The sequence below is a fragment of the Canis aureus genome, chromosome 16, assembly GCF_053574225.1.
Source record: "Canis aureus isolate CA01 chromosome 16, VMU_Caureus_v.1.0, whole genome shotgun sequence".
Taxonomy (NCBI): domain Eukaryota; kingdom Metazoa; phylum Chordata; class Mammalia; order Carnivora; family Canidae; genus Canis; species Canis aureus.
The window spans coordinates 60,594,535-60,614,414 of NC_135626.1; the positions used below are offsets into that span (position 1 = coordinate 60,594,535).

Here is a 19,880-nt window from a genome sequence, read left to right on the forward strand (position 1 = left end):
CGTGGAGGAGGGCAGTGTGCCTGCGAGTCACAAGTCCGCCCCCGGCAGGTCTTCAGGATGCTCCCGGGGGCGCGTCCCTCCTGTAGGTGGGGGTGGCTGGATGGGAAAGCTGCCAAGGTCCCCCAAGTTCAGGTTCTAAGTCTGATCAGACTGGCCGAGGTGCGCGAAGCTAATTGCGCAGCTGCCCTGGTCTGGGTGGAAGTTTCTGGAAAGACTGAAGGCCGTGAAGGCCTAGGAATAGGGATGAGAGGCCCGCTTGGGAAAATGGCCTGTGCTTGAGTCCTGGCCACTCCTCCTTCTGCAAAGTCTGCACCTGGTGCCCCTTCATCGCCGCCTGCAGGTGCTCCACTCGCTGCAGGCTCGGGCCCCCAGGAAAGCCCACAGCTGCTCGCGGCCCTCATCCTGCCGCCCCTGGATTCCCACCCTCTTGGGTTGCAGGGCCTGTCCTGGGGTCAATACCTCCCACTCCCAGCACTTCCCAATCCCCAACACGTGCCCCCCCCCCACTCCCCTAGATTCCTTGACGGGCCACAGGCAGAGCAGTGTCATTTGTCGTTCGTGACGCATTTCCTCCGGGCACTGGCCTCTTGGCTGCCCTGGCCCCCAGCCCAGTTCTGTCCTGTCCTCATTTCCTGCCCGGTGGAGGCACCACCCTGCCGGTCCCAGTTCCAGGCACAGACGTCACCACCAGCTCTGAGAGCTCAGCTCCTGTGAGCCCCTTCCCCACCCGCGGTCGAGACGGAGGTCCAGGGGAATCTAGGGATCGGCAGTGATGGAGGGGCACACGCTCCCATCCCTGGTGGGGCCCCCTGAGCTGGCCCGGGGTCCCAGCCACGCCCTGCCTTCACACGCTCCCTCCTGCACAGGCAGAGACCAGGGGGTACCCTAGACTCAGGTCCCTCCTTTGCCCGTCTCTACACCGTCTGGTCCCAGTCTTTGTGGGGTCACTGGGCTTTTGCCGCAGCTCCCCACAGGTCACCCCACGGCACTCTCCGTGGGCCTCAAGCCACTCTCTACTTGGTTCTGGGGCTCTCTCAGGTCTTGGCCCTCTCTGCTCAAACACTCAATGGCATCTCATGTTCTGGGGACCGAGTCCAGGATTTTCCACAAGGTGCAGTGTCCCGCGGGGGCGCTTCCAGACCTCTTTCCTGCTGCATCTCTAACCTCCGGTGGGCCCCTACAGCTTATAGTACAGGTGGACTATAGAGCAACGTCCCATCCCTAGCAGCACGGTGCAGGCCCCGCTAGCCCCCCGTCTCCTTCCTTACTTCCAGACCCACGGCAGCGGCTTCATCAGGGTCAGGGATGGCTAGCACGAGCCGGCTTGATGTGGGTGTTGAGAGGACAGGCCTCGGCGTGGCTCAGACTGAATGCCCACCGCCGGCCCTAAAGTCAGGAACCAGGGACAAAGTCCACACAGGGACAGAGCAAAGGGCAGGATGCTGTCATGAAAATAACCCCATACAATGTGGTTACTGGTTAGTAAGACTAGAAACTCTCCAGAGAAAACCCAGTGAGATGATACAGCGCAGGTGCGAAGATCCTAATTGCCGGCGAGCGCCCTGGGGAAACCCGGGTGAGCGGCCTGACTGGCTAGCGGACGGGACGGGGCAGCCGGTCAGGAGACAGCATCTGGAGAACCGGGTAGGAAGAGCTTCCCTTAGTGCAGGGACTTAGAAAACACGCGGGCTAGTCCTCGGATAGAAAGAGCAGAGTCCGCTGGGGACAGTGACAACCAGAAACCAGACGCTGATCGGAGGGGGCCGTCCCCGGCGTTGCACTTCCCGGCGCCTGTGCCGGCCGGCCGCCTCCCCCACCGGGAGTCCAGGGTGCTGCGGCCTCGGGGCCCCGTGGGCTGGGGGGCTGCTGCCCGGTCCGGCACCGTCCGGACGCACAGAGCAGCCCCGGCACCAGCGTCGAGGGAGCCGGGCCCGCGTAATGCGCTCAAATCAATCTCAGTTCCAACCTGAAGCGCTGCGAGGATTGGGTCTGGGCTAATCGTGTTTGACGAGCACACAGTTCCCTGACAGAGCAAATTTTCGGGAAAAAGAAATCAATAAAAAGCCTCGGCGGCGTATCTTGGGGATGGGAGACCTGTTTACGCTAATGTTTATTTAATTAATTCAAAAAGCGGCCTTCCCGAATCCAAGTTTGTAGTCAGATACCCCGTAACAGCCCTGAATTATTTAATCTGGCCAACGGGGGATGACGCAGAACCACCCCCGTGACCGGGGCAGGAACCGGGTCTGTGCTGACTGTGCGGACCCTGACCCACAGGCCCTCTCACCTTTGCCACCGGGGCGTGGGCACCGGCCGACACGTGTCCCGGCCCTCGGTGTGATGAGGAGCCTGCATTGACATAGGCTCTGTGTGCTGGACATGTGAGCCGTCAGTTTTCTCCCCCCGCACCCCACCTCCTAGGGTGGCTTGTCAGAGAGCCACGTCTCACCTTGAGGTCCGGGATCCCGTAGCCCTTCTTGAGAGTGATCTGGAACACGTCCAGCGCGCTGATGTAGGCGGCCAGGCGAGAGAGGCTCTGCTTGCCGCTGCCGCCCACGCCCACCAGCAGGGCGTTCCCACGGGGGAACTCCAGGATGCGGTTGATCCTGCAGATGTGAGCCACCGCGTCTTCGAACAGCACCTGCAGAGGCCAGAGGGACACCTCAGCGCCCCGGCGCACCCGGACGCGGCTCCTCCCGCGGCACAGACTCTCCTCCCAGCCCGGCCGGTGTTCGCTGTGAGTCTCGCAGCCCCAGAACGCCAGTGAGGCGCTGGTGATGAGACACGACAGGAGACCGTGGCCCGGCCCCTTGCCCGGGCTGTGCGCTCAAACAGCGCTCACCAGGTTCATGACTGCGTTGACTTCATTGTAACTGTCCAGGACGTCCACCAGCAGCTTGTTCAGGTGAGCCACGTTGGTTACCGAGAGGTATTTGGGCTCGCCGATCCCGTGAGAGAAGTGGCAAAACATATTTGGTTTGGCAAACAGGAGCTCATCACCAAGATCCTAGAAATAAGGGGCAAGGCACTTCTGTTGCTGGCCACCATGGGCATGCGCAGGTCATCAGTAGCAGCTCCGGTCCCTCGCCATCGTGCTCCCCTCCCCGCCCCCCAGGATGCCAGGCCAAGTCTTCATGGGCCCAGACCACTGCTGCCAGGGCTCTGCAAACCGTCAGCAGAAATCCCTAGTAGGACGGTCCCATCCCCATCACATCAGGAGGAAGAAATGAATCTGCCGAGGACATCAGGACATACCGGCAGAACACACTGACCCACACAGGTCTTTCTTACCCCAAGTCGATGGAGGGGGGTCATCACATCCTGCCCTCCGAGGAGTCAATCCTTTCTCCCTCAGTTGTGCATTCATGTGACAGAGTCATTTCTTGGGACCCAGTGGGTCCTTCCCACCCCCCTGTGAGGGCCCTTCCAAGAGTGCTGGCCTTATCATTGGGCCCAGATACCATCATTACTGTGGAGTCTTTCTGGGCTCATTGGAGGGACTTGGTGGCTTGACTCACATCAAAGAATTTCTTGGTGGAAGCCATGGTGACTCTGCGCAACGTTTCCTGGTCTTTCTGGTCAACCATTTTGTCTCCATACACTCTTTCAGCTTCGTGCAGCCAGAGGCGGACTAGGTCAAGTGGTATTCTCAGGATCTCCGTGGTGGAGAACAAGAGTCCCTGCCCCAGACACAGGTGGTCAGCACCTTTAGCTGTGCTATGAAAGCCAACCAAGTGCGGTTCACAGGTGAAGCAACAGAGTGGTCACTTGCCCGACAGTGATCTGTCAAGCCAGGGAAGCCACTGAGGCCCAAGGCCATGCAAATCCTGGAGGCTGGAGGGTGTGTCGTGGGGAGAGATATGGGGGGATTCTCACAAGACAGAGCAAGGTCTTGACTCTCTAACAGGGTGGATAGTGGAGAAGGGACAAGGGGGCACGGCCAGAGTGGGTTCCAAGCTGGGGCTCTGCAGCAGGTCTGCCTATGTCTAGTCCTGGCTTAGCCATTTGCTGACCAAGTGCCCTGGGGACATTCAACACGTTCTTATTGAGGGTCTGCCATTTTCCAGACTCTCTCTGGGGCTCCAGGATCACAGCAACAAGGTAGGCTCTGTCTTCATGGAGTCCACATTCTAGTGGGAGATGCAGCCAATCAGAGTAACAAGGTAGTTATACATTGTGACGTGGGCTATGAATGATACAAAGGGAGGCAGTGAGATAGTGTAGGGGTGAAGAGGGACCTCTAGAGGACACGACATTTGAGCTGAGCATGCCTTAGCCTCCCAGAGTCTTAGATTCTCCTTCTGTAACATGGGGATATAGGAGCATGTTACACGTATTTTTGGAGGAGAAAATGCGGGTGTAAGTGGCCAAACCTGGTGCCTGGCTCAGACTAAACAGTCAATAAATAAGAAGATATCATCACTGTCATTACCAATACCGTCATCATCATCACCATCACCACCACCCCCACATATTGCCATCATTATCATCGACATTATCACCATCACTCTCATCATCACCATCATCGCTATCACTGCCATCATCATCATCACCATCATCATCACCACCACCACCATCATCATCACTACCACCATCCCCATCACTACCATCATCACCATCACCACCATCACCACCATTACCATCATAATCATCACTACCATCATCATCACCACCACCATCATCACCATCACTACCATCATCATCACCACCATCACTATCACCATCATTACCACCACCATCATCACCATCATCATTACCACCATCACCATCACTACCATCATAATTGTCACCATCACCACCATCACCATCCTCACCACCACCACCACCACCACCACCACGACCACCACCACCACCCCATCTCACTATCCATCCATCATTTTGCTTTCCCTCCTGAGAGCAGCAGAGAGCACCTATGGAGCAGGGACGTGGCCGTAACAGGCCTAGAAGAGCAGTACCTGGAAAATATTGGAGAGGTCCCTGAGGTTGAAGACATAGTGAAATTTAATGGCCGTGGGAAGAAAGGTTGCAGTGACTTTCTGATGCAGGGCTGTTACAGGAAAGAGATACATCGATTCTCAGGTACTCTTAATGGCCTCAGGAAGTGCAGAGCTTAAGGTACAGTCTCTAAAGCAAATGGACTATGAAATAGTGACAATTTAAGTAAGAAATCTACACGGCTGACAAGGGGAGAGGTTTGCTGCTCTACTGACGTGTAAATCATTTCTGTACACTGAATTTCCAACCCCCCTGCCTTCCCCTCGAGCAATTGGATTTCGTAATATCTCCTGCTGAAACATAGCATCATTTAAAAATATTGATTTGAAAGTATAAATAAAATATTTACCAGGGGAAACTGTGAAGGAGCCATCAGCCCCATAAAGCAGTAGGGCTGTGCCGACAGAGGAGTGGGGGATGAGGCTGGTCAGCTTACCCAGGGCGGAGGCCACCAGTTGGCTGCTCATCCTCTGAACCACCATGGGGACTGAGCGAAAGGTCAGGTGCTGGGCCAGGATCGTGTTGTAGATGGTGGCGAGGGCCTCCTGGCCCGGGAAGCTCACAGCAAACACGCAGAAGTGGCGCTGCCCGGAACAAGCACAAACCCCCATCGGGCAGCCCGCGGGGACCAGCCCGTGGCCGGGGCTGCCTTCTTCGGGGAGCAGACTGTCCTCATCACCCAGTGTCTTGTGGGCAGGGTCGGAACGGACAGTTTCCCTTCCTTGTGCCTTATATATAGTAAAATCCCATTAAATATTGATCCCATCCCCAACAGCCAAATTTACACTTCCTGCTCTCAAGCAAAATTTTGGCAGAAGCCAAAGAGTGTCTCAGGGCGCAGCCCAGGTTTTATATTCTAGGTCCCTATCTGCGTAGGTCCTTCGGAGGTGAGGTCCTGCCTGGGCGGGGTTGCAGGTGTAATACAGGATATCCCGTTAAGTTGGAGTTTCCGATAAACAACAAATCGTTGCTTTCAGTATAATCATGTCCCAAATATTGTACAAGACACGCTTATACTAGGCAAGTATTTGTTGTTTATCTGAAATGCAGATTTTACCGGATGCCTGCAGTTGCATTTGCTAAACCGGGCAGCCTTCGGGGTCGAGGGAGGGCTGGCTGGCGTCTCGCTGCCCCGGGAATTCCCTGACGCACGCCGAGAGCTTAGGGAGCTCTCCAGGGGACGTCGGCCTGCAGCCCCGACAACACCCCGGATCAATGCTTTTATCTTCTTGTGCCAAAGTGAGCCTCAAACCCACAGGGGCTGGGTCCCCGGAGTTTGATTTGTGCCCACCTGGAGTCTGGGATCGATGGTGAAAGATCCGGAGGTGGGGTTCATGCAAGCCACGTACTGGCAGTTATGGATGTCCTTCAGCGTCAGCTTCTGCCTGTCATACCTGTGAGGGAGATGGGCGCAGGGTCGTGCCACCGGCCTGGCGGAGCCATCACGGGGCCCCCAGTCCCCCTAGTCATCTCCTGCCTGCGGTGACCCCCCAGAGAAACCTTCTATAAATATAGCTTATATGTGAAAACATCCACTTTTACTTCACGTTCTCGAGAAGGATTTTGCGACGGGAGGCCTCGGGGGGCTCCGAGAGCCGTGGCGCGGGCCCCCGGGTCGCACTTCGAGGGCTGCGTCTGCCTGGGACCGTCACAACGAGCAGCGATGGCGACTATCCGACAGGCCGAGTATGCCCTGGACGGAGCTGCCCGGGGCTCGGGTGCGTTGAAAGGTTATAAAGCTCGTTCCGTGCGCTTCTTACCCCTCGGGGTCCCCCACCCCCCGTTAAGCACTTGGCCTGCTGGGAGCTGCCACCTGTTCCTGTGGCTTCGCAGGGATCCCCGACCCTCCGGATGCCGGGCCCCGTGAGTTTTAGGCGCCGCGGGTGCTCTCCCCGTCCTGCTGGCTCTGGGCCGTGCTTGTGCGTGGGGCGGCTTGTGGGCCGGTGTGAGCCAGGGCCGCCGGGCGGTCCCCAGCCTCGCAGGCCATGACCCTCGGGGAGGGTGAGCGCCCCACGCCGCTCCCGGCCTGCTTAGGGCCGGCCCCTTGGCCTGGCTCCTTACGCCCCCCCAGGGAGCGTCCTGGCGCCCCGTCCCTGCCGAACAGGCCGTTGCTTCACTGCTGACCTTCCTGGCTCCCTACGGCCCGGAGCTCCGCAGGCCAGCGTGGCGTGGGGACGAGGCGGGGACACTCGCGCGTGTGCCCGATGTCCGGCTCTGCCACCTGTTCACCCTTCCGTGCCTCTGGTTCTTGCCTCCAGCGCCCGATGATTTCTGACGGGAGTTCTTGGCTTCCTTTGGTCTCAAAACCCCAAGGTTTGGCCTGAGCCACTTGCCAGCTCATTACAGGACCCTTGTGTCAAGACACCTTATTTTGGGGGCGCCTGGGGGGCTCAGTCGGTAAAGCGTCTGCCTTCAGCTCAGGTCGTGATCTCGGGGTCCTGGGATCGAGTCCTGCATAGGGCTCCCTGCTCCGTGGGGAGTCTGCTTCTCCCTCTGCCTCTGTCCCTCCCCTCACTTGTGCTTTCTGTCTCTATCTCAAACAAATAATAAGCCCTTAAAAAAAAAAAGACACACTTATGTTAACTGTACTTCATGTTTCCTGATCTTTCCAAATCGCAGACATAAACGTGCCACCCTCGGCTTCCTGCTGCCTGTGGGAGAGGGCTTCTCTGGCCAGCATGGGTTTTGGGGTCTGGCTGCAGCTGCCCTGCGCATCCTCTCCCTCTGGCTCTCACTCTGCAGCCATACGGGGTCCTCCACATTTGGGGGGCCACGTTTCCTCCCCTCCAGGCCCTTTGCACATGCCATTTGCTCTGTGCAGGCTGCCGTCCCTCCAGGGTCTGTCCACGGCCTGTCCTGACCCCGTTTCTAGCTTTCAGTTGCTGGGCAGCCTCCCCCCGGGGCATGTCTCTGCCCCAGGCCTTGGACTCCTCTGGGACCACAGTGGAGGGGCTCCCTCAGAGCTCCCCCTGCCTCTGCAGCACCTCTGTCTCCCCTGGCAGATGGACCCCAATGGGAGAGGGACCTGTGTAACCTCCCTGCATGGGAGCCCTTGGCCATGGCTGCCAGCCCGGGGCCTAGACCTCGGTGAAACGCCCTCACCCTGGCGGTCCTGCACCGTCCCCGTGGCCCCCACCCCACCCACTTACCAGTGTCCATGGTCCATGTGCTGCCGGATGAGCGTGTGGGGGGCCACGGTCCCATACTTGTCCACCTCGGGCATGTTCATGTCGTCAATGAAGTAGATCAGCTTCCTGGTGCCTGGTGGACCGTAGTTCCTCCCGGATTTCTTCTCCAGTGGCTTCTCAAGAACCCCTAGAGGAAGGAGCCACTTGGCTGTGGCCATGCCAGCTCCACTCTGGTGGGAGGTCCTGCGGGGCCCAGGGTCCCCAGCACCAGATGCAGTGGCCGAGGGAGGGGTCCTGGATGGGGCACCGGGGCTGGCGGGGCTTTGACCCCATCACCCCCAGGAGCAATGGAGTGAGCCACGGGCATGGAGGGTCTGCGCCGAGGGCAGTGGACAAGCTCGGGGGCCCCCTCAGATTGGCCAGGGAGCAGCTCCCCAGGGGGTGTGCCCAGGAACTCTGGGAACAGGGGTCCTGGCTACTACTCCCATCCCCCTACTCGTGGCAAAAGGCCAGTGCAGGGGTGTGGCAGGTGAGGAGGATCCTGGCCAGTCCCTGGGTCTTTGGTGGAAAAGGATAATGGGGAATGTGGGGGGGTGGCCATGTGGGGTGAGCACGATTAGAGGTGTCTATGCTGGGCCCTAAGGACCCACCCTGGTCCTTGACCCCACCCTGCACCCCTGCACCTGGTCCCAGCAGCTCTCTGCACCCCAGCCTGCCCCTGCCCCACCCCTGCTCTTGGCCAGGGCCCCAGCCTGCATCCCAGCTCCTGGCCCTGGCCCCACCCTGTACCCCAGCCTGCCCTCTACCCTGCACCCATGTTCCTGGCCCTGGCCTCATCCTACATCCCAGCTTGCTCCTCCCTGCCCCAGCCTGCTCCTAACTCTGCACCCCTGCTCCCGGCCACAGCGCCCCCTGCACCCCAGCCTGCCCCCCGCCCCACCCCTGTTCCCGGCCCTGGCCCTACCCTGCAGCATGGCTGAGGTGGTGTAGAAGTTGAAGGGCACGGCCTGCACCAGGTAGTCGTCGGTGCTCAGGCTCTCCAGCTTGTCTCCCATCAGCACGGACTTGCCGGTGCCCGCGTTCCCCACCAGCATCACCGGCCACGACTTCTCCATGAGCAGGTCCATGAAGTAGCGGATTCGGATGGTCTCTGTCGTGTGCACCAGCGAGGCCTGGGGGCGAAGGAGGAGCCTCTCATTCCAGCTTCCCGCCGCTGACGTGCTCGCCGGGGCAGTCTGGTCCCTTGTCCTACTGTGGGCAGCTGTGGGCCCCTGGCCGTCCGTCGGGAGGCCCGAGCGGGGACGCGGAGTCCCGCCCCCGACTTGTCCGTAAACTGTCGCCCCTGCGCAGGTACCTGCAGCGGGATGTCAGGGTCCAGCTCGAAGGCCGGCACTTTTTCCGTCCACGGCAGGAACTTCTTCGTGTCGGGGTCTATGTAGTAATCAAAGATGGTTCCCTGCGACGGGAACTTGATCGTTTTAAATTCATTGATCCACCACTTGCTGAACTCGACTCGATAGTCCACGAGCTGTTGGGAGAACACAAACGCCGCGAGGTCGCGGCGAGGGACACCCGAGCCCCCCCGTGGGCAGCGGGCTCCCCGGCGGCCGGCCGCGCACCTGGTCCTGGAACAGGGCTCCCCCGAAGGCCCAGAAGCAGGCGAACACGAAGTAGAGCTCGTACAGCTCCTTGGGGGAGTCGGGCGGCGCGTTCCTCTCCGTGAGGAGGCACTCGAGCAGGTACAGGATCATCTGGGTGATCGTGATCTCCGGTATGGGCGTGATCTTCTTAAACCCAAAGCGCAACTTGTCCAGGCACGTGGGCAGGTACTTGTCGAAGAGGATCATCAGGTTGGCCTTTTCAGACTGCACCTTGCGCCGCTCAATCCAGCTGCTCACCACCCTGGGGAAGGCGGGGAGGCTCGGGGTGGTGGGTCTGCCCAGCATCCCTCCCCCGGGGAACAGCCCTGGCGTGTCTGATTCTGGCGCTCCCGCCCGGTGATGGGGCCGGATGCAGACCTACGAGACTGACGAGGGTGCCAGGGCCCTGGGGGCGGGCTCTTTCTCTGGCATTCTAGCTACAGGGGTGCCCTAAGCTTAGAACAACGGGAAACCACCTTTGCTGCCCCAAATGAAGCCAATACTGAGGGCAGCAGAGCTGGATACGGGGAAAGAAAAAGATCTCATGACATCATCTGGGTGGGAGGAGGAGAGAGGGGCTAGGAGGACAAGAGGAGGCAGAGAAAGGGAAAGGAACAGGGACCTCTCATGATATCATCTGAATCCTAGACCCAGCCAGGCCTGAAGCAGTCTCTGTGAATTGAGTCAACTCACTTTTCTTTTTTCTTCAGTTTTAGTTTGAGTTGAATTTGTCACATTCCATGGAAGAGCCCAAACTAATGCGACAGGCAGTCCTTGAGGAGCCATGCTGGAGCTGCCAGGCGCCCACCTGCCTCTGCAGTGGGCTGCCCACCATTCGGGTGAGGGCACCGGCTCTCGTGTGGCCAAATCACTTAACACGCCCTCTCTAAGTGGGAGTGACAACGACTCCCATATCCAAGGACCACCTGGGCTGATTTTTTAAAATTTCATTTATTTATTCATGAGAGACAGAGAGAGAGAGAGAGGCAGAGACACAGGCAGAGGGAGAAGCAGGCTCCATGCCGGGAGCCCGAGGTGGAATTCCATCTCAGGACTCCAGGATCACACCCTGGGCTGAAGGCAGGTGCTGATGTTTTTAAAGCCCGCAGGAGGGAGCCGGGCCCACCCTGAGTGCTAAGTGCCTGCTAAAAGCACAAATAGTGTGCGGCTCCCTCGCAGGCCAGCCAGCTGGAGTGCCAGTTCCAGGACACCCCCCCCGACCCCAAGCAGAAGCACGGGGGGAGCTCCCGTCCCCATCCCAGCCCCGAGGACCAGCCTCTCTGAGCTCCTGCCCTGGCGGCTCCGATCAGCACGGGGAATGGAGAGCTGATGCCTCTGTCCCCGCGCCCCGGACCGTCCACGAGGACAGCGCGGTCCTCTCCGCAGTCTGTGTGCTGCACCCCGAATACAGCAGGTTCTCCGAACGCAGCCCGGGTTGCAAACCTATACACAGACGCCGGTACCTGCCCTCTATTCTGAGGCTGTTTATGTCAAATTAAAAGTTCTGCTGTGGTTGGAGTCATCCGGCTCCTGCAGCTGTGCACGCTGCCTTTGATGGGAAGTGCAAGCCCAGTGAGACGTGCACTCGGAGGACGGAGGACGGAGGCCGAGCCGGCCTGGCTCCTGCCCGGTCCCCAGAGGCAGCCTTGCTTCACTTCCCGCTCTGGGGTGTGCAAGGCCGTCTCCGGCCTTGAGTCACTGCTGCCCCGTGGGAGGGCTGCCTTTCTCCTGGGGAGCCCCTGTGCTGGTCCCCTACCCTCTCCACTTCTCCCCCTCCTCATCCCCAAATAGCGGCTCTCTCTCTTGGTCCTTCCTCCAGGGCCCCAAGAATCGGGGCCTCAAGAACCGTGGCTGGTGCAGAGCCTGCCTCCAGGCTCTCTTTCCCACCCCACTGCTGCCCCTGAACCCCCCACGATCGCTCCTTGTTCCCATTGCCCTGTGTCAGCAGCTCCTGCCTCACCTGCCCACCCTGTAAACTCTCACATGTGGTGTAGTGGGCAGGATGCTGGCACCTGCAAGACATGTCCACCAGGACCTGTACGTGTGACCTTAGTTGGGACAGTGTCTTCGCAGACAGATGTAGTCAAGGTAAGGATCTCAAAATGAGATCATCCTGCATTAGGATGACTGTCCCTACAAGAAGAGGGTACTGAGGGGCACCTGGGTGGCTCAGCGGTTGAGCATCTGCCTTTAGCTCATGGCGTGATCCTGGAGTCCCGGGATCGAGTCCCACATCGGGCTCCCTGCATGGAGCCTGCTTCTCCAACTGCCTGTGTCTCTGCCTCTCTCTCTGTGTCTCTCATGAATAAATAAAATCTTAAAAAAAAAAAAAAAAGAAAAGGGTACTGAGGAAAGACCTCGAGAGAACAGAGATGGCCGCAGAGATCGGGTGAGGCATCCAGAAGCCAGGGGACGCCAAGGATGGCCTGGAGCCACCAGAAGCCGGGACAGAGGCCTGGGACACATTCTCTCTCAGGGCCTCTGGGAGGAACCAGCCCTGCCAACAGTTTGATTGTGGGTCTTGGGCCCCCAGAATCAATGTCAAGTCTTCTGTTCCTCACATCCTCCCTTCCCCGCTGTCCCCCGTGGCCGCACATCGTCCAGCGCCTTGGGCACTCTCCTCTTCACGCCGGGAGGGGCCCCTGTGCGGGCCCCGCAGTCCGGTCCACACCAGCCCCTACCTGCCAAGAGCATCCTCAGGCTTCATGCTCCATCCACAGAGACCCGACCAGCGCCCGGACCCCTGAACCTCCCGCTCTCGCCCCACCCGTGCCCCGGCAAGACCGGTTCTCGCCTGACACGCTCCCCGGACTTTTTGTCTTCCTGGAAAACCGTCTCCCACCAGGCATCAGCCCGACTTCACCCCTCTTGGGATGACTTCCTGTCTCGGCCTCAGGGTTCCCGGCGCGTGGTGCCACGTGGGAGTCACCGCGCATCACGCCACACAGTTACACGGCGCTGTCTCATGCTTTCGCTGCCCCGACCCGGTGCGTGGGCAAAGCCCTGCCCGCAGTGTGCACCGAATCAATGACTACGTGCCCGCGCAGGCAGCTCTGGACCACCCCCAGCCTCGTCTGTCTCGGCCAGTTTGGAACCCGACTCACGGGTTCCACCCTAGATCCGCAGGGTTGATGTAAAGAATGCCGGCCCTGGAGACGGTGGCGGGGGTGGCTGTCCTCAGGTGGCTGATCTCGAACACCAGCCTCATGGTGCGGTTTAGGGGGATGCGCTCATTGCTGGCCAGCGTGAGGACCTAGGAGGGAGGCAGGCCTGTGGGTCTACGCGGCTCCGAATAAGGAGGAGGAAGTCCAGGACCTGTGCACCTGTGCCCGCCACCACCCAGCGCCCAGCCCACGTCCGCCCCCACCCACTCCCGGACAGCACAAGAGGCTCCGACATGTGCGCACAGTGTAGGCCGTCACTGTGATATTCACTTTGCTTTTAAAACCACGATCCTGCCCCTCTCTGGGAATTCCTGGGTTCCTGCTTCCATCTAAGTGAGAATCATTTTCTCAAGAAGCTTCTAGTTAATTCTGAGGGCTGTTTCTGCCTTCCCAGATATTAGATGTCCTGCCACGTTATGTCACATGCCAATTAGGCAAGGATGTTTTCCATATCTGCACTCTTCACCCACGCTGCCGCCCAAAAATATCTGAGATGGGGTGCGTGAGGCCCCGTGTCATATGATGCACACATCTCATGACGGGGGACTTTCCCTTGTTCATAGCTTTTGATGCAGAGTTCCAGACAGTCCCTCACTCTTCAAGTCCCAGTCTGGGGCAGGTCCTGTCTGTGTGTGCAGCAGGTGGGGATGTGCAGCACTTCCCATGAGCCCCCTGCCCTACGCTGGGCCATCACTATGGCTTCGGGGGTTAGCTCTGGAATCCAGGAGCCCTCGAACCTTGTTGTCATCCATGACGGTGTTGAGAGATTCAATCCACATAGGGTCTATGTCCCCATCCAGGACAATCCACTTGGGGCCATCATGAGTGATGTTGGCCAGGTCCCGCATTATGGTGGAGAAGAGGCCTGTGAGTGACAGGGATGGTGTGAGCAGGGCTGGTGCGAGTGAGCAGGGCTGGTGCGAGTGAGCAAAGATGGTGTGAGTGAGCAGAGCTGGTATGAGCCAAGGTGGTGCGAGTGAGCAGGGCTGGTATGAGTGAGCAGGGCTGGTGTGAGCAGAGCTGGTGCGAGTGAGCAGGGCTGGTGTGAGCTGAGCTGGTGCAAGTAAGGCTGGTGTGAACAAAGCTGGTGCAAGTGATCAGAGCTAGTATGAGCAGAGCTGGTGTGAATGAGCAGGACTGGTGCGAGTGAACAGGGCTGGTGTGAGCAGGGCTGGTGTGAACGGGGCCGGTGTGAGCTAGGGGGCCGGTGTGAGCAGGGCCGGCGTGAGCCTCCTCCGCGCAGCCTGCCCCACCGCAGCCCCATTACCGTCTTTCCACTCCCTGGTGGCCGGGTTGATGATGCCAAAGAGCTCATCGCAGGTGACGGCCTTGGGGTCCAGGTCCACGGCCACCGGCTTCCTCTTCATGTTCTGATAGGTCTTGTTGAGAGACTTGAGGACCTGGAGGGGGTCGCCGTTCAGGCGGGGCCCGGGACCCGCTCCCGCACCCCCCCGGGGCGCCATCTGCCCGAGCACCAAAGGCCTCTCACGACCCGCGAGCAGAATTCCTGCCGCGGTCCCTTCTGCTTTGGTGACATGCGGGGGCATCTGCGTTCCCCAAACTCTAACGCGTAGGTGCCCCGGGGGTGACGCACCCCGACGCTCCTGTGTGTGGACGCGGAGTGCCGCGTGCCCGGGACCAGGGTAAGATGAGGGCAAATCCACCCTGGTCTCCTGAGCGGGGCGCAAGCTGCGCTCTTGGGGAGAATGGTGTCCTCCGCCCACAGATGAGGACTTCTAGGGACACTGAGGCCGTTGCACACGTACACATGCGTGTACAGACGTGAGAACACATACACAGCTACACGGTCCTTCGGAAGACTGGGTTCCTAGCCTCTGCCTGTTGAAAAGCTACTTGCTGCGTGTCCCCCGGTACCAGTCGTCAGAGGTGCCCTCGATCGCAGCCCAGCGCCCACCCAGCGCCCACCCTGCGGGCGTCCACTCGGCGCTGGCTGCCTGGGCATCTTCCGACGGTAGAGATGCACCCCTAAGACTGGCCATGGCCTCTGCTTCTCACGCACCCAGGTAATGGCAAGGGCCAGGAGGGGCCAGGAGGGTGGGGGTGGGGCAGGGGACAGGAGGGGACAGGAGGGGGGTGGGGGCTGACCACAGAGGGCCGGGGGGCTGGTGTCCAGCAGGGAGGAGCAGGAGGAGAGGAGAACCAGGAGCAGGGCCTCATCAGTGGGACCAGGTCCCGGGGCTGGCTGCTCCCCACCCGCCCCCCGCCCCCGGGGGCAGGGAGGGGACAGAGGCCGAGTCTCTAGTGGTCTCCAGGGCCTTCAGAGGGATGGGGGTGTGGATGAGAGGGGACGTGCCTGAGACTTGCCACTGCCCGCGTTCCCGATGACAAACACCGAGTGCCGCACTTGGAGCAGCTCCTCAAGCTGCACGACCTTCAGGACAAAGCTGTCTTCCGCCTGCAGCTTGAGCTCCACGATGCTCTGCTTGATGATCTGGGGGGTGGGGCGCACCCGGGAGGGGGCGCTGGGCACGCGTGTCGGGGCCGGGCAGTGTCCGGGAGGGGGCTCATGGGAGGCATGGTGGGGGAGCGGTGGCCTCTGGGGTGGACGTGTCCCCCCTGCTGCCGGTGATGCTGCTGAGCCTCTGTGCAGGGGATGGGTTTGCCGAAGCCCCCTGGCCCTCGGGACCCCGAGCCCCCCACCCCAGCGTCAAAAGAGGTGCGGGCCAGGGGTCGGTCGTTCGTGGCTTCGGGGCTGCCCGACGCAGCCTCCCGGCCCAGGGCCGCACCCGCCGGGGACGTGCCCACCCGACCGAGGGCCCGGCTGGCCCTACCTTTTCAAAGTTCAGGTCGCGTTTCCGAGGCACGTCCAGGGCGGGGAAGAGGTCCCCGATCAGCCCCATGAACACCGGCAGGTCGTCGGTCACGATCTTGGGGATGTTGAAGTCTCTGAGCGCCCTCATGAGCACCTGGTCCTCGGCGCGGCTGGGGTCGCCTCTCTTCAGGGAGCCGGCCACCACCAGCACGGACTTGATGGCCCGCAGGCCCCAGTCGTAATGGTCCTGGGGAGGGTGGGGGGGCGCGCTGTGAGGCCTTCGCATGCGGGCTGGGGTCGGAGGTGGGGGCCCAGCCGCGCGCCCCGAGGGCACCCCCCAACCCCCGCCCTCGGCGCACACCTGCTTCGACAGGAGCTCTTTGCACAAGGTATAGAGCGTGATGAACTTCCTGGCCAGCAGGCGGGCTTCCAGAAAGCCCTCGGCCACCAGCATGATCTCGCATATGAGCTCAAAGTCGGGGACGACCATGGCGCAGGGCCTGGGGGAGACAGCAGCTCTGCCTCGGGCTTCCCCCGCCCCCTCCCTCCATCCCGCCTCTCCTCAGCTAGGTGCACGCCTCCCCTGCCAGGAGGCCCACGGCACCCGATTCTGGGGGCACCGGCCGGTCCCAGCACCCCGGGCCCTCTCCACCTCCCCTTGTTCCTCCTTGCCCTCTGCTCTCCTGCACCTGCTCTGCTCACTCTCCACCGATGGGTCCCCCCTGCCCTCCACCCCCAGGGGCAGGAACCCCCCGACCCAGGAGCCTCGTGTCCCCCCGGCCTCCTCCCTGGCTCCCGGCTCGCTCAGGCTTAGCGTCCCCTCTGCCCACACACCTGAACAAGGCCTTTAGGTTTTCGGGCAACTCGGTGCGTCCCGCGTACCCAGGGTTCATGGTGATGAAGAGCCCCACAGTGGGGATGAGACTTATCATCTCTCCCAGGAAACTGAAAGTTTTTTTCTTGGCCCGAATTGCATCTTGGACACATTTCACCTAAACGGGGGGCACACAGACGCGTCAGCGCGGGAGTGACCAGCTTCCGCAGGCCGGACCTTCGTTGGTGGTGGAGCGTGTGGCTGCCTGGCATCTCTTTCTTTTCCATTAAACTTAATCTTGAGACAAGGTTGACTCGCGCGCAGTTTTAGGCAGTCACCGAGGGGATGCCCCTGGGCCCCTGGCGTGCTCCCTGCCCGTGTCCCCCGGGAGCAACGTCCTGCACGACTGCGGTCAGGGGGCACTGCCGTCACTGCCAGGACCCCTCAGGTCCCCTTCCGTTGTCGTGCCCACTTCTCCTGCCCCCCGCCCCCCCCCACAACCACTGCTCTGCCCCAAATTCCTGTAATTCTCCACTTTGTGGATGCTGTTGTGGGGGGTGCAGGACACCATGTGAGATGAGCCCCATCACCCAGCTGGAGGCCGGGGAGGGTCCCGCTCCTGCACCGAGAGGGCCGCGGGGAGCACCCCCCAGCCACCCCCCGTATGTCCAACCGTCTTCAAGAACTCGGGCACTGGGTGAATTCTGAATCTCGGGCTCCTTGGCCCAACTGGATCCTCCGCTCCCGCTGGGCGCTGCCAGCCTGCGGCCACCACTGGAGGGCGCCCCACGACCACGGTTAAAGCCCGCCCTGGTCGCAAAGTCTGCATGTGAGCCAGATGGCCCCCTGCGGCAGGGGGCGCGGGCTGTCCCCCGCCGGAGACCAGGTCCCTGAAGCCCACGGGCGTATCCCCTCCCTCCCTGTCCTCCCAGCACCGCTGTCTCATGCATCCTTCGCCGACACCCGTCGCAAGGAGCTCCGTCCTTGCCCTGCGAGGAGGAGTAACCGTCCCGCGCCCGTAGCGGCGACATCCAGGACAGGGCTGGGGTGGGGCTCTCACGTCTGTGCCACACCACCCCTCACGGCACGGCGCGCCGGGGACCGCAGACCACAGGACCCTACCTGCACGGCGATCACCGACAAGACTTCCACGGAGATTCGGTTAAATTCATCGAAGCAGCCCCAGGCTCCAGTCTGAGCCAGGCCCTTGTAGATGTTTCCACAGGACTAGGAAGGGTGAGATGGGAGGAAGGGGCTCGGAGGGCCGGCCGGGTCCCGCCAGGAGCCCCACCTGCCCCTTCGGCTGGGTCACAGTTCACGGTCTGCTGACCGAGGGTCAGGCCGGCGCCCACTCCCCGGGGGGGGGCGGTTCGTGCCGCCGGGGACTGGCTGCCAGGAGGAGCCCAGCCTTGCCCCGGGACCCCTCTGGGTGGGGGCCTCCCTGGCCCCCGAGCTGGACGGTCGGACAAGTGCATTCGTGTAAAATTAGGAACTTTTCTCGTGCAACCAGGGAGGGGCCTTCTCTCTAAGATGGGGGGGGGGGGGTGTGTGCATGTGAGATTTCCTTCTAGACGGTTGTGTGGTCTCCGGTCCTCAGCTGGGCGATGAGGATTCTCCAGTGTCTCCATGGGGGAGTCCAGGTGAGTGGTTAAAGTCCTCCTGGGATGATTTTCTGAACATCAGAAGCTGGTGTGGTCTGTGGTCTTGACCCAGAGGAGGGGCAGCTGGCCCCACCTCAGCCTCAGGGTTTGGGCCATGGGGCTCACATGCGGGTGGGGAGGGGATGCGAGGCCTCCTGCAGGCCCGGGCTCCTGACCCCAGGCCCACCCCCCGCCCTCCCACAGAGGCTGCCCTGTGGACCCCAGGAGTCCCCGTGGCACCACGCTGCACGGTCTCCAGGGGCCACTGGGGCCTGGCTTGTCCCCTGGCTCCCTCTGCAGCCTGCCTGGACTCACTTTCACCCAGAAACCCCACACCGGACACCACAGAGGTGCTCACTCTGTCCCTGGAGAGAGTGTGGAACGGACGCTGGGAGGAGGTTACCTTCAAGGGCGGGACAGGACATTCGGGGCTGGGTTCCTGGACCCTGGGAGCTGCTTCTAGACACACTGGCACGTCCATGAGGCCCCAGCATCCCGGGGGCCCCAGACCGCTGGCAGGGACACAACCGCTCAGCCCGACCCCAGGGTGGACACTGGCTGCAAACTGATGCCTCCTGCCCCAGGTCACCTGGTGTCCAGGCGTCTAGAACACGCCACATACAGCACCCCCACCCCCCGGGTGGGGCGTACCTTGTAGTCCATCTGCTCTGAGCAGTTGAAGACATACACCATGGTGCCCAGGGCCCTGCCCAGATCCTTGGTCGTCTCCGTCTTGCCCGTCCCGGCAGGGCCAGCGGGGGCTCCGCCCATGATCAGGTGCAGCGACTGGGTCAAGGTTATGTAGCACCTGCGAGGGGCCTCTGATTATCCCGTGTGCGCGGACCCCAGGGCCACCCCTTCCCTTCCACGCGCGCTGCGTGGACATCACACCCACGGGGCGCCAGGGAGGCACGAGGGCCAGGCTGCGGGAGTACGTGAGGTGGATTCAGGAGACAGCACCCCCGCGGTGCTGGCCCCCAGAGAGGCTGAGCAACTCCCCACGACCACACCGCTAGTGTCGGGGTGACATAAGAACACGGCACCGAGGCCAGGTGCCTGGCAGGGGCAGGGGGGAGTCTGGACCCTGGCCAAGGAGGCCGGCGCGTGCCCTCGCCTGTCCGTGAGCGGCGTGATGACCAGCCGCGGCGTGTTGCCCAGGTACTCGTACGAGTACTGGATTTGGGCGTCACAGATGTTGGCAAAGCAGTGCCTCTTCTCTTCGTCCCAGCGGTGCCGGAGCTGGGACTGCCAGGTGAAGGCCTGCGCGCTCTCCACCTGCGGGCGGGGCGGGAGCGTGGGAGCCACACCCGGGGCAGGCCCTCCTTGTCCGCCCTCCTCGTCCGCCCTCCCGCCTGGCTGCTCACCAGGGCTGAGTCTTGGAGAGGGCCGGGGCCGGGGCCGTGGCTGTCGCCAGGAACTCAGTCGCCTCCCAGGGGAGAGGCCCCGACGCGGGTTAGGGTCCCCCCCCAATGCCAGATCCCGACCCGATTCCCGGCCCTTCCCGGGGGCTCGTGCCTTGGCCGTGATCATTTTGGCGACCACGTCCCGGGCATGCACGTCGATGGTGCAGATGGTCATGATCTTCATCCTGTCGCCCGCACTGAGGTTTCCGATGAGCAGGGTGATGAGCGCGTTTAGCTGGCTGATCTGAGGAGCAGCGGCACCTTGGCTGGGACGTCTTGTGCAGCCGGCGACACGCCCCCACCCCCCACCCCGCCTCTGCCCC

At 61.4% G+C, this 19,880-nt stretch overlaps 1 protein-coding gene across 2 annotated transcripts in view; it reads right to left on the minus strand.

Annotated features, from left to right (window-relative positions):
• DNAH17 (dynein axonemal heavy chain 17) overlaps nt 1–19,880 on the minus strand; it is a 95,837-nt gene that overhangs the window by 29,450 nt on the left and 46,507 nt on the right. For both annotated transcript variants that reach the window (XM_077854427.1, XM_077854428.1), the window contains exons 34-54: nt 19,670–19,801; nt 19,269–19,429; nt 18,806–18,962; nt 17,637–17,741; nt 16,535–16,692; nt 16,062–16,200; nt 15,720–15,947; nt 15,242–15,379; nt 14,195–14,327; nt 13,665–13,792; nt 12,868–13,016; nt 9,743–10,025; nt 9,478–9,651; nt 9,088–9,295; nt 8,145–8,310; nt 6,287–6,389; nt 5,432–5,579; nt 4,956–5,047; nt 3,519–3,680; nt 2,843–3,007; nt 2,450–2,641 (exon numbers count right to left, since the gene is read on the minus strand). In XM_077854427.1, coding sequence (XP_077710553.1) covers nt 2,450–2,641; nt 2,843–3,007; nt 3,519–3,680; nt 4,956–5,047; nt 5,432–5,579; nt 6,287–6,389; nt 8,145–8,310; nt 9,088–9,295; nt 9,478–9,651; nt 9,743–10,025; nt 12,868–13,016; nt 13,665–13,792; nt 14,195–14,327; nt 15,242–15,379; nt 15,720–15,947; nt 16,062–16,200; nt 16,535–16,692; nt 17,637–17,741; nt 18,806–18,962; nt 19,269–19,429; nt 19,670–19,801 — 3,321 coding nt within the window. The remainder of the gene's footprint in view (nt 1–2,449; nt 2,642–2,842; nt 3,008–3,518; nt 3,681–4,955; nt 5,048–5,431; nt 5,580–6,286; nt 6,390–8,144; nt 8,311–9,087; nt 9,296–9,477; nt 9,652–9,742; nt 10,026–12,867; nt 13,017–13,664; nt 13,793–14,194; nt 14,328–15,241; nt 15,380–15,719; nt 15,948–16,061; nt 16,201–16,534; nt 16,693–17,636; nt 17,742–18,805; nt 18,963–19,268; nt 19,430–19,669; nt 19,802–19,880) is intronic.